This window comes from Podarcis filfolensis, assembly GCF_964270895.1.
Source record: "Podarcis filfolensis genome assembly, chromosome: 3".
NCBI classification, from domain to species: Eukaryota; Metazoa; Chordata; class Lepidosauria; order Squamata; family Lacertidae; genus Podarcis; species Podarcis filfolensis.
Window position 1 is genome coordinate 2,165,541 of NC_139606.1, and position 13,959 is coordinate 2,179,499.

The window sequence follows — 13,959 nt, forward strand, 5'->3', positions numbered from 1 at the left end:
TAAAGACCCAAAATGAAATGTTGCAATAGCAGCTGGCAAATCAGAAAATCCCAAACAGATAATGAGGAAGGAGTTTGTAATTTTGCTGGTGTTTTATTTTGTTACTGAGGAATCATGCTTTGGCCTGGAATTTTGAGGTCTTCCCAAGCCATAATTTCTGTATATGGCTATATTTTATGTCTAATGAATTTCAGTAAGCACCTTCAAACAAATGCTAGTGCTGTTATCACTCTTCTTGTCCTGCCTGTTTGTTTACAGTTACAACAAGCCTCTGAAGTTTCTCAAATGAGAGGAGCAAGAGTAATCTCTGCGGAAGATCTTATTTTTTTGATGCGCAAAGATAAGGTACAGTTATTAAATGCAACTATTAAAATAATGGTTGGAAAAAATATTCTGTTAAAAGATATGGCTACCATGTTTTAAATAAAGTATTTATAGACAGAATTTTATTATAACTAATTATTCTGCATCTCGCTTCATATTGTACATTTGTTTCAGATTGTACAAATGAAATGTAATTCCATCCAGATAAATTATTTCTTTGTGGGAAAGCACCTAGCTGCACAGCCCAGTTAGTCCTTTCTGATCTGCCAAGAGTTTAAAGCATCCTCGATTCTTCAGGTTCTTGACATCAATACCTTCCCATTTACAGTTCCTAAATAGTCCAGATCTTGCTTTAAGCATGCAAAACAGATCAGAGAATTAGAGAACGTTAGCTTTGGAAGGAACCCCAAGGGTCATCTAGTCCAACCCCCTGTAATGCAGGAATCTTTTGCCCAACGTGGGGTTGGAACCCACGACCCTGAGATTAAGAGCCTTATATTCTACCATCTGAACTATCCCAGTTGGAAGATTATATCTCTCCCCCCGCCCCCAGTGCATAAAAGGTGCTCAGATGTGTTCATTTATGCAATTCTGGAGCCTATTTTAATCAAAATTATGAGACACAATTGCTTGGTGCCTTGAGTAGGACCTGGGGCAAGCAGCACATGAAAACAAATTTGGGAGAATATCAGTTAATTTACAAATGTGCTAGTAGAAGTAGAGGTCCTGATTTTAATCAATATAGCAGCACATAGTGGTGGTGGGAGTTTGAGCTATCTGGAGAACCCTGTTGACACACACGCACACACACATTGCCATTTTAATATGGAATGTGGCTGGAGAATGAAGGGTTAAGCCTTCTCCCATGTCCCAATGAAAATCCCTTACCACGCCTACTGTTAAATGAATGACCACAGTGTGCTTTTTAATGACATGGTCATTGTCGCATATAGTTTGTCAGTGAACTGATTGGCAGACTTTGCCATGTGAAAATACTAGGTAAATGTACTTAAGTTAAACAGAGGACTTGTGCAAGTGCATGTAAAAAATTTTTCTAAACCAAAAATTACAGGTAATTTTCTTTTCAAAAGCACGCTATTCTCTAAATCCTGCCTTATTAATAGATCTTCCACTTTTGAAGTACACCAAGGAACACTGAAGCCAACAGACTTCTGCACTGGCAACCTAATGACGCCTTTCTGTGCACCCTGCAACTTTGATTATATCAATGAGTGTGTTTGTAATTTTGTGTATGTGTTCTAAGGTAGTGGCTGTGTCCCTCAGTTGGAGTTATGTTTCTTACTCTGGCAGGCAGTGTTTGTATCCATTGTAATTAGCACTCTTCTTTCTCCCTAGAAAAAGCTTAGAAGGCTACTTAAATATATGTTTTTCCGAGACTACAAGTCTAAAGTTGTCAAAGGCATTGAAGAAGATGATCTTCTTGAAGGTAGGTAAACTTGTAAATAAATTGTATTTCTGGTCTAAAACTCCCTTTAAATCCATATCAGCAAAAACATAAGAACTCACTCTGAAACTCACTTACAGGTGGTACCTAACACCACAGGAACTAATGCTAATACGCCCAGGAACCTCACCAAAATGCTGGAGAGGATGCACCTCCACAGGCACGTACCTCCACATGTGGTGGGAATGTCCTAAAATCCAACTCTTCTGGACATCAATCATACAAGAAATATGCAAAATAACTAAGCAAATATTAGAAGTCACTCCAGAACTGGCCCTACTAAACATCTTCCAAGACAATAATGCCACTCACAACACAAAGAACTCATAACCCACCTACTCTCAGCAGCCAGAAACATCATAGCCAGATGCTGGAGAGACCTGTCAGGAGTAAGCATGGACCAATGGTATCAAACAGCCTTATTAGAAAAACTAACCAACAAACTAAAACTGACACGGGGACAAACAGAAGAAGACGCCTTCACCCCAGTATGGTTACCCTTCATCACATACACAGCCCAACAAGACAGTGACAAGAATCCACCAACAGCATACAAATCAATCTGGCTAACCTGATCCAAACACACATACACACACCCCACTCACACACAAAAAGAAAGTTCACCACAGCCAATCCCAAACAACCACACCCTAGGCCAACCCCAACCTCTCTCACCACCAGAGGAAGACAAGCAAATAGTAAAGAGAACCCACACAAGTGATGCTGACACATAACCCAGCACATATGCTAAGTAGAATAGAAGCATTGCCCCCTGACCCCTCGCACCATGCCCCCTCCAACTCTTCCCCCTTTTCTTCCTAATGTAACACTAATGTCTCAACAAATGAAACTGATCTGCAGAAAACGCAACTTGAAAAAGAGACATTGCACATACTTTTGTAAACCAAGAAATCTTTAATAAAAATTTATTTTAAATAAATAAATAAATGTATTTCTTTGGAGAGTATTCAGCATACAAACTGTATATACCAAATGGAAAATATATTCCTCATGCAGATAACTTTAGACACCCAAAAATATTTACTTACTTGGGAACTCCATTTAGCCTTGTGTTTTTCCTTTCAAATTACTTATAAAAGTGCAGTATGGCAGACCAGCAACCAAATGATAAGTAGATCTGTTTAATGTCAAGAGCTGTGTTGAGCTAAGGAACTGGTGCTGATTAAAAGGCTTAATTGATTTCAGCATGTGTAATTTACGTGTGGTAGCCTCCAAGTGGAAGGGGGAAGGTGGTTGGCTTCAAAATTAATTTGAATAGGCATTTTGTTAATTTATTATCAAAGAATCTGACATATTTTATGAAGCAACCATAATCTAAAATCACTTAATTCTGATATATAGCTTGGAGGTGTTTTAAATTGTACACCGGCAGTGGACTGAAAAAACTTTCTCCTCTCCCTTCTCTAAGGGCAGTGGCAGCTGGTGTCTTCCCAAAAGTTGTGATGCTTGAAGCACAACTCAGCTCTTCACACTTGTCTCACCCCCCCTCCACCCCACCCCAATCCCTTTGCCCCCCCCCTTAACAGGGAGGAGAGAAATGACTTGTTTGCGGCTAGGTGATCAGGCCATGGCAGAAAATCTTTAAAGACAGCATGCATGTTACTTATAATTCCCAAGTACAGACTTAGAACTGAGGCTGACAGAAAGAGATTTGACCAAGGCCAGACAATGTCTGTGGTTGTCTGAGGTAAAGCTGTAGAGGCTTTCTGTCCCATAAATAGTTGTGTTTTGGCGGAAGCAGCATTACTCATCTTCTTGCTTAAATACTATGTTTTGAAAATGTGAAAATAGCTAAGGTGTTTCTGGGAATGTATGGAATGCACTTCTTTCACCACTAAGTAGCCATAATCAGCAACACTTTATCTGAGATTAGAGATGAAATTTCATAAATGTGAATCCCAGCCTGACTGGAACTCAGGAACCTCCTTAAAAATTAAAAAATGGGGATGTTGGAAGACAGTGCAGATGGAAGGAGACCAGGACTGATGCAGATAAGCGTGAGGAAGGATAGCAGCAGAGCGATGATGGTGGAGGAGTAGCGAGACGTGAGAAAGGAGAGCCACGGGAGAGGTTGCTGCTGGAAATGGCAGACATTCCCTTGAAGCCCATGAAGTGTGAGAGGAGCCTCCACTGCGCTAAGGACACTTGGACAAGTTTAATGGAACTTACACACAAAGAACTATGAATGCCTGGACATAATCCCATGTATTGGGTTCCAGCCTAATAATATTAATTTTTGTCAATCAAGTAGTCATACACACTGCCATCCTGTCAGGTGAAAGTGACTTCTGCCACACCCATTTCACATTTGAGATCTATATGATTCGTGTGATTGGTTTTACAGTCGTACCTTGGATCCTGAACACCTTGGTACTCGGACATTTTGGCTCCCAAACACCACAAACCCAGAAGTGATTGTTCCGGTTTGTGAACATTCTTTTGGAAGCCAAACGTCCAACGCTGCTTCTGCAGCTTCCAATTGAGTGCAGGAGCTTCCTGCAGCCAATCGGAAGCCACGCCTTGGTTTCCGAACGTTTTGGAAGTCGAACGGACTTCTGGAGTGAATTCAGTTCGACTTCCAAGGTATGTCTGTATTATGTTTCCTGTGTCCTCCTTAAAACTGAGGCTTGTTGGGATATTGTGGTAGATTACATGAAGACATACCTCAAAGTAAGTTTGACATGGATCTATGCCAGAAAGCGACTGCCCAGAAAGGGGTGAAGAGACTGTCATGTCATTAGCCATTATGGTATGCTATATTATGATTTTGAGCATGATATAGTGAACAACATTGCACCAAATTTGAATCGGCCATAAGCAAGATGAATGATTTCTGAGAAATTGGAGACCATGTTAGAAACAATGAGTCTTAGAACTTCACATTTCTTCAGTGCCTGGGTGTTATCTTTTCATATATATTATGTACTTCGTCAATGATAACACCAGGATCAAATCAAATTGTTTGTTTCCCCCTTCAATTTCTTTCAGACAGACTCAGTAGCAGCAGCACCAATAAACGTCAGAAAATTGCTCAAGATTTTCTTATCTCTATTGATCAGACTGGAGAGCTGTTGGGCTTGTTGGAAGATGATGAGATTGATGATGTAAAACTAGAGAGAATGGAGGTAAATTCTGGACTTTTTTTCCTGTATGTGGAAGGTTAAGTTTACATAGCCCAGCTCCTTGATGTGTAGCAGGATCCTTCACCTGCAGCCCCCATTTACACGGCAACTAATGGACTCGCATCAGTGTTCAGAGAATGGGGAGTGCATTCCATTTGGAAGGTGCCTTGGCCAGAAATTAATATTTTAATTAAGCAGATGTTCCTGGCAAGTTGCAGGAAAAGGCAAAATAGCGAACAAACCCAGATTTGTTCCCAATTCAAAAATAGCACTTAACATAACCCTAAAAAGTGTAAATACCATCTAATCAAAGCTTTCTACCAAGAGACAATTTTAGTGGGATCCCAATACCAAATGTAACTTTGCAAATAAATAAATACATCTTAAAAGCTTGATATGCATACCACTTGTTTTAGAAGCAGCAGTTTATGTTCCCAGAAATGTTTAGAGTGTTACACTCACCGAGTTTTCACAGTGTTAAATGTAAAATAAATATTAGACATGCAAATGTTGACCACTCTGTATGTTGGCTGTCTGCTTGTTGTGTAAAAAGCAGGGATTTCACCTGTCTTTCGATAGATGCGATACCGTATTTGTTGGCCTATTAACCAAAATTGTCAGAGAATTTGGATGCTTTGTTGTGGATGCTTTAGCTGAGTTTCCTGCCTTGCAGGGGGTTGGACTAGATGACCCCTGGGGTCCCTTCCAACTCTATGATTCTATGTTTTGTCTTATGTTTGAAAATATATATTTTACATATAATTCATGGTATGGAACCAATTCCTATATTCCAATATATGCTGCTGTATGTGGCATTTTCCTCACTGGATGAAGCTGAATGCTGTAGCTGCGAAATAAAACCATCTAGCAAGCTAGCCATATGTTTCACAAAATGCTATCTGACTTTGTACCGCTTTCCTGGCCCCTAGGCTAATTTGTGCATGTGCCAATCTCTCTCCACTTTGGGAAGTGCTAGTTAAGATCTTCATAGCGTAACGTTTCCTCTCCATTCTTTTCCTACGCAACCTCAAGCGCCACAATGCAGACATCTTGGTTCACTCTTGTTGCCATGGAGGGGCAGTTTTGTTCTATTGAACGTTTTCACGTTCTGAATATTTTCCTCCTCAAAATATTTTTATTTATTTTTTTAAAAGGTTGGTCTTTTACTTTAGCACTTTAGCATAGTACAAAAGGATTAAGATGTTCACTTATATCATTCTAGTCTTCTTCTTCTTCTTGTGCCTCATTAGAGCATTGCTTCCTAGACACCCTATAGTAAGGTTGCCGGATTTTTTTCAATGAATCTGGGGACACTTTTCAACTTCCTACTAAAAAGATGGATTTTGTCAGAGGACTGATTTGTAAACCTGGGGCCTGTCCCCAGGAAAGGGGGACATCTGGTAACCTTGCCCTATAGCAGTAGCACTGATGTTGTGATGGCTCTGTATTAACTCCAGAATCAAAGGCAGTCTGCCTCTGAAGTCTGGTGTCCTGCTTGACGGTTACTCATAAGCTCCCACTTGGCCGTCGTGGGAGCAGAAAACTGGACTGCCGGTAGTCTGATCTTCTTCTAGTCTTATGTCAACTATAACATTTACTTAATAGGTGCCAGGTGGTGGTATGGTTCCTCGAGAGCAAACAGGCAAGACTCCAACCTGTCTTTTCCAGGCTTTATTATGAGAGCCAGTGTGGTGTAGTGGTTAAGAGCGGTAGACTCGTAATCTGGGGAACCGGGTTCGCTTCCCCACTCCTCCACCTGCAGCTGCTGGATGACCTTGGGCCAGTCACACTTCTCTAAAGTCTCTCAGCCCCACTCACCTCACAGAGTGTTTGTTGGGGGGGAGGAAGGGAAAGGAGAATGTTAGCCGCTGTGAGACTCCTTCAGGTAGTGATAAAGCGGGATATCAAATCCAAACTCCTCCTCCTCCTCTTCTTCTTCTTCTTCTTCTTCTTCTTCTTCTTCTTCTTCTTCTTCTTCTTCAGAATATTTACAGTGAAGAGTGTCACAAGTCCATGTCTAGCTCACTTGCTAGCAGAATCTGGGAGTGGGCGGTCCTTGTAACTTCCCCAGCATAACAGTCATGTGACCCCCATCCTTCTCCTCCCCTCTTCCGCCCAAACCTACTGCGCAGAGTGGGCGCTGGCAAAGGGGTTCTCCCCTTCCCTCTGCTTGGCTCAGGCTCGGTGTTGAGGCTCTCCCTAGCATCTCCTGGTCCCTGCATCCCCTCCCCACTGGAGGCGGGGCTTTCCTCCTCGCTTCGCAAGATCTTCGGAGGCTCCCTGTAACACAACTGCCCTTCCACCTCTCGCCTCTGAGCTGATGGCAGTTCCCTGACAATAGGTTTTTAATTACTTGAGGATAAAAAACTATGTTTTTGTTCATAGCAATACGCTCCCCTGCCTACATGGCTTCATTGTGGCCCTGACCCTGTAGAAGAATTTCAGGTGTTCCTGATTCTCTGTCAGCAAGAAACTTCTGACATGCTGGCATGTAGCACTTCAAGTATAATGTTCTTGTTATTATTTATTAAATTTGTATAGCACCCTTAGACCAAAGATCACAGGGCAGTTCACAACAAAAAAATACAAAATGAGAACGCAAAATACATACCCCAAAAAACAAAATCAAACCAATAGCCCCCCTCCCACAAACACTATTGATTGATTAATCAGCCCTTGCCCTTGCTCCTCCCTTAAGGGGCGACCCCCACTTCGCTGGCCAAAGGTGCAAAAACACCGGCTACCTCAAGAGAAGAAGGAATTCCAGTAGATATGAAGGAGGGCCAGATGATCTGCTCACGTCCTCCACTGATGGACTCTGGCTGCTGCTACCTCCAAGACACCTCCAAGTGTTATGGTACAGACTGCTTCCCATGTACAGTGGTACCTTGGTTCTCAAACTTAATCTGTTCCGGAAGTCTGTTCTGAAACCAAAGCATTCCAAAACCAAGGCGCACTTTCCCATAGAAAGTAATGCAAAATGGATTAATCCGTTTAAGACTTTTAAAAACAACCCCTAAAATAGCAATTTAACATGAATTTTACTATCTAACCAGACCATTTCTGGGTTAGGGTTAATTTTAGGACTGGGTTAGGGTTAGGATAAGGATTAGAATTAGGGTTAGGGTCAGGGTCAGTGTTGTTTTATGTTTTCTTATGATTTTGATTTATTTGCGGTTGGTTTGCTTTTTTCAATTTGTTGTGTTGCTGCTTTTTCACGAGTTGCGAGTTTGTTGGCCTTGTGGTTTTCTGGAAAGTTTCAGTTTTAATTTTGAATGCAGCCCTGCGGCCCTGGTGCTAAGTGAGGGAAGGCTGGGCCGGGGCTGCTCCTGCTTGCAGGCAAGTAGGAGTGGGATCGGGCTGCTCCCACTTTCCAGTTTAGAGAGCCTCAACCTGTTGCTGCTTGCACGGGAACAGGAGCTGGATCGGGGCTGCTCAGCTGGGGAGGTGCAGGCTCCATCACACTTTCTGTTGAGGGGTTCGCGGCTGCACTTCCCTCAAGGGAGAAGCTTAAAGGAGCCCCCACCTCGCCATCAGAGCCCCTGCACCACCTGAAGGCAGCCAGGCTGAGTGAGGAAAGGCTGGGCTGGGCTGGGCAGGCAAGGGATGTTGCTGCCACCCCGGCCCAGCCTTTCCTCACTCAGTGCCGGGGCTGCCAGAGATGGAGGAGGGGATGGTTGCTGTTGTGGCAGCGATGGCGGAGGGACCCAGCACTGGAGGGTGGCAGGTGCCTGCTCGCTTGCCACCTGGCCTGCCTTCCCTCACTTGAAAAACGGAAGTGTGGCACTCAAAACGGAGGTCATGCTCAGAACAGAGCATGTTTGGCTTCCAGAAAAAATTCAGAAACTTTGGGTTTTGGTTCCAAGTAGTTTGAGAACTAAGCTGTTCAAAACCCGAGGTACCACTATACTTCTCACGGGGGCCTTTCAACACCAACAGTTTATTAACCAGAGTTGCAAAATCAGGAACATCTGTGGACTTGCTCATTCTCTCTTTCCACTCTCTAATGTGAATTCCCAACTCCCCTTCCTTGTTCGCTATAACCATAGTGTGACCAGCCATGGTGGCTGTGTTCTAGGCAGTGAGCTTCTGAATACAGTTGCCAAGTACGACAAGCAATTGTTGAGACACATAAAAGTTGTTGTTCTATCCTGGCAGAGGAACAGCATGGACTTCAGGGAACATGGCTCTAACTGGAGCCTGGAAACCAGATAATTCCTTAAGTGAAAGACTAGCAAACATGTAAAACAGATTGCAGGGCCACTTCTGCCTCTGTCCGGAATGCCGCATCCTTCCTAATCCCATCCCCCAGTGCTGGACCTCTGCAAGGGAAAGCCTCGCATATGGTCTTTCCCCATGGCGAACACCACACCTGTAGACTTCATCTAACTCATGGATTTGGGAGCAGGGGTGGGAGGCCCAGCAATGTTTCCTTTCTACATGTCATGTTTATTCATGGGTGAAGGGAGTTACTCCCTGCTTCTAAGAACTTAACTGTGAAATCAGCACAGTGGCATGGTTTACTGCAGGTTATTAGGCAGGGTAAAACAAAGATCAACCTCAATTTCCACATGTCTCCCAAAGAAAGACGATTTGGCACTGGGCCAAATGTAACAAAACATCAACCTTACACAATTTCTACAATTTTGCCCCTAACTTCTCAACATATCACACATGGTTTAACATTACATTTGCAAATATCTATTTTATTTGAAAGTATTTATACACTGCTTTGTATTTCAAAAATCTCTAAGCAGTGACATAGTTCTTATTAATTTGGGTGTGCAAATCCATTTCAAGCATATATCTGCATTGGTTAAACCAAGAAGGAAGAGGAGAAGTGTGTGTGTGTGTGTGTGTGTGTGTGTGTGTGTGTGTGTTGGCATGCACAGTTTTGAAGGAAAGATTCAGGAGAATGATCTTGCTTTGTTGTATCTGGAAACCTAAAATCAACTAGGAAACTACATTCTGCTTTCTCAAATGTTAGTTGGTCAATAAGAGTTTTTATTATTGTGGACGCTTTTCTAAAACAAGAACTTGGTCTGGGTCTCTTTAAAAAATACTGCGGGCTTTAAAAATGCAGGAAACATGTTCTGTTCCTGAAAAGAAGATGGTAGTTAGCATATAAAGTAGTATAGAATATCTTATTTGCCATGTTTAGTAGACTATGGTTTCTGCAAGCTACGTTTTGGAGGAAGTCCAGTGCGCTCTTTAAAATCTTTACAACCTCCTTTAAAGAATTAGTGTACTTAAATCATGAGCTGTGATCTAAAGGCTGTGTTCCTTTTAGGTATCAATTACTTCAGAAATGTGTGGTTATCTTGGTTTGGCCAACTGCAAATGGTTTCGGTTCCACTTTGCCCTGGGCCAAAAACATGCTAAGTTGTCCAAAGCAGATGATAAACATGTATTTCTGATGTCATTACGGCCCAAACAGGATATGATTGTTCAGTGGTATGGTTTCACTTATGATGAATTATACAGAAAGCAAATATTGTTTATGTTGTACTTCTTTAAAACTGTATTTTTGAAATAATTACGTGTGTGTGTGTGTGTGTGTGTGTACAGAATGGTGTGTATTTGTTTCCAGGGTGCATATCATATAGTTGCATAACTGATATAAAGAAAAACACTGGTGATTTAAAAATATTAACAGAATGTAATCATTTTTTACTGAAAAATATCAGCTTAACCCTTTGACTATCACAAGGAGAGTATCTTTCTGTTAGCTTTCATTTTAAGATTAAGGAGATTTGCCGACACAGGGATGAGAATCACTATGGGAATAAACAAAAGTCAGATAATGAGCTGTTAACACAACAAAAAACAAAAGCCTCTTTGTTGATTTGAAACATAGTGTTTTACTTGAAGTTAAATCCCACTGATTTTAAATACTAACATTCAGTGGTATTGAGGAGAGATGTATAGCAACGAAAGCTGGCTTAGCTCCTTCAGAAACTTTGTATTGTCCCAAACCTAAGATCTCAAATATCTATAATATGGGTCTCAGCTACTAACCAAAATATATTAGCAATATCATATTCCAGATACCTCTTGATTGTGGGCAAAAGACAGTACAGTTCTGACGTAACATGCTTCTGTTTAACCTTTGTAGACAGAACCTAAGAAACTGACATAAGCAATTTCATGAGTTATTTTGCTACTCCAAGCTGAATCCTAGTATTGTAGAACATCCCAAACAAAGCCACATTTCTTGTATCAGAAGAGCACTTTATTCTGCTTCCATCAATCAGCTATTGCTTGAAAATAACTCTTGGGATTTTTTTTTTACCCCAATATGCTAATTCTTAAAACAGAAACTAAGAAACTGATGTAGGCAATTTTATGGTGCATTGTGTTACCCCAAGCCAAATTCCAACATGTCTTCTGTTTGTCAGATGTCCCAAAGCAAGGCCATGTGTGTCATGTCAGAATAATGGAGGCTGGGGCATTGTTTGGGGGTGTTCTTTTACATTTCGTTGTGATTTATATGAAAATTGTTCAGTTGGGGTTTGTATTTTTTCATGTTTAATGGCACCCAGACTTTTAGGTGTTTGCAAATGGAGAATCTTTAGGTGCAAAATGCGTCTGGCGCCAGCTAATTTCGAACCCAGGAAAAGAGGACCTTTTTCTGCCTCCCCACTTCTAGCCACTCTCTGAAGATTGGAAAAGGGACCCTCTTAAGAATATTGGGGGGCAGGGGGAGTATGGCTTTGTTTTTTGCACTCTTCAGATGAGGACTAGACCATGTGAAAAATGAACATAAGATTTTAGCTGCAGTTCATTCATTTTCAGCTTTGTATTCTTGTTATAAAAAAGCACGCCTAGACACTCCTTTGTGTTACGCATAACCTCGGTTTAAGGTGCCATTTAGCTCCTAGCTTTCATATCTCAGTTTCTAACACTGCCTGTAATCTCACTTCTCACTGTGAGGGAACCACCAGAAAGCCCTCAAAGCTGGACCTCAGTGTCTGGGATGAGCAATGGGGATGGAGACGCTCCTTCAGGTATACTGGGCCGAGGCCGTTTAGGGCTTTAAAGGTCAGCACCAACACTTTGAATTCTGCTTGGAAACATACTAGGAGCCAGTAGGTCTTTCAGGACTGGTGTTATATGGTCCCAGCGACCACTCCCAGTCACCAGTCTAGCTGCCGCATTCTGAAATAGTTGTAGTTTCTAAGTCACCTTCAGAGGTAGCCCCATGTAGAGCACATTGCAGTAGTCCAAGTACCACTCTGGTGAGACAGTGCACAGGCAGTTAGGGTCTCAGATGGAGCTGATAGACTGTTGCCCTGGATGCAGAATTGACCTGTGCCTCCATGGGTGCCCTTGAGGGCTAGCCCTGGAGCCCATGAAGCCTAATGAGGTGGTGACAGTGATTACCTTTTCTCCTTGGAAAGTACGTACATAGAGCTGACAAAGGAAAATGGAAGAGTGACTCCTTTTGCACTTTCTCTTTAAGCTGTATGTGCTTTCCAAGATTTATACGAACAGAAAGCAGAGCAAGAGAGAAGGTAGGAATGCAAAGGATCTAGCTGGGATGCTGGTGGGGAGAGAAAGTGGGGTGCCACAGAAGAATGATTGGATGGCTTGAGGATTAGACAGATTTGTGGAGGAAAAGGCTGTCAATGGCTGCTATTCATGATGGCTGCATTCTGCCTCCACAGTTGGGGGCGCCACTTGCTGTTTGCTGCCTGGGTAGCAGCCACAACTGGAGGAGGCAGCCCAGGAGCAGCGACCTCATTCCCAGCCTCAGCCATGGTTTGGAGGATCAGGAACATGACCCCTGAACGCAGCCCAAATCCCACTGGAAGTCAGTGTAATTTGTGTTCTCGTTATACGTCCTCTTGAGAGCTTCCAGTAAACAGTTCTAATACAGCGTTTCCTAGCTTTTCCATATAAAAGATTCTTTGTCTAATATGTGCTTCACATGTTGTGATAACATAGAGAAAAAAGATCTTGAAATCTGTATTCTTTTTCAGTTGAAGTATTTTAAATATTTTAAACACATTATTCACAAAGTAAAGTCTTTTTTTCTTTTAAATAAAATCAGTTTCCATCATTTGTTTTATAATGGGAATCTCTCTTCCTCTCTCTCTCTCTCTCTCTCTCTGTCTCTCTCTGTCTCTCTCTAACACACACAGAGAGAGGGGGGAGAGAGAGAGAGAGAGAGAGAGAGAGAGAGAGACCCCTTACCATCAGAAATCTGAACTGGAATGCAAACAATATTGCACTCTGAATGCTGCGTTTCAGTTGTTATTCCCAGAGGATTAAAAGGAACACTATTCATCTGTCACTCTGCCTTCTAGTTTAGCGATATATTTCCAACTCTTGGGTGTTACATAGCAATAATTCAGCAGCAGAGGCACCATGCTGCTTTCATAGTACATTTCATGTTTGAATAAACAGTGGAAAGCCAATAACATGAATAGAAGAAAATAGTGCCTCAAAAATAGGCTTCTTGCCAACCAAGATTGATGCTAGATTCCTTTTGGAGTTAGCTAGATGAGGAAGTGTGTGAATTTTTAAAAGATACTGCAAAATTCACAAATAAGATAACTTAAAAAATGCATTTTGATCACCACCTTTCCTAAAATACAGTCTTCCAGTGAAAACAAACAACTTTCATTAATGTGTCACTTGCCTGTTAGTTAGACAAGGAAGCTATTGATACTAACAGAAGGATTACTATGTCTACTTTGATGGTTGTGTGGTAGCTAGACTTCTAAATATGTTGATCTAACAATAGTAACCATTGCTCCTGAGATCTTGTGCTAGACTGTTTTCTCTCTGGTTCTGCTCATTAAAAGTTTGCAGAATCTGGGAGCATGTAGATTGCATCCAATGCATGTCCTTTTAACAAGCAAAATCTAGACTCCCTTTGTTTTAAAAGCATGCTTTTCGACCTCATGGTTTTGCAAATATGATTGAAAAGGCGCAGGTGGTGTCTAAAGGTTTCACTATTCAGAGGTGGGACTTCATGGCTGTTTGACTTTCTTTGTGTATTTTTGTTGCACACCCACACAT

The 13,959-nt window shown here is 41.9% G+C and overlaps 1 protein-coding gene across 7 annotated transcripts in view; it reads left to right on the forward strand.

The window, feature by feature from the left end:
- SUPT3H (SPT3 homolog, SAGA and STAGA complex component) overlaps positions 1–13,959 on the forward strand; it is a 240,575-nt gene that overhangs the window by 164,261 nt on the left and 62,355 nt on the right. For all 7 annotated transcript variants that reach the window (XM_083606697.1, XM_083606695.1, XM_083606696.1 and 4 more), the window contains exons 4-6: positions 259–345; positions 1,681–1,771; positions 4,799–4,935. In XM_083606697.1, coding sequence (XP_083462823.1) covers positions 259–345; positions 1,681–1,771; positions 4,799–4,935 — 315 coding nt within the window. The remainder of the gene's footprint in view (positions 1–258; positions 346–1,680; positions 1,772–4,798; positions 4,936–13,959) is intronic.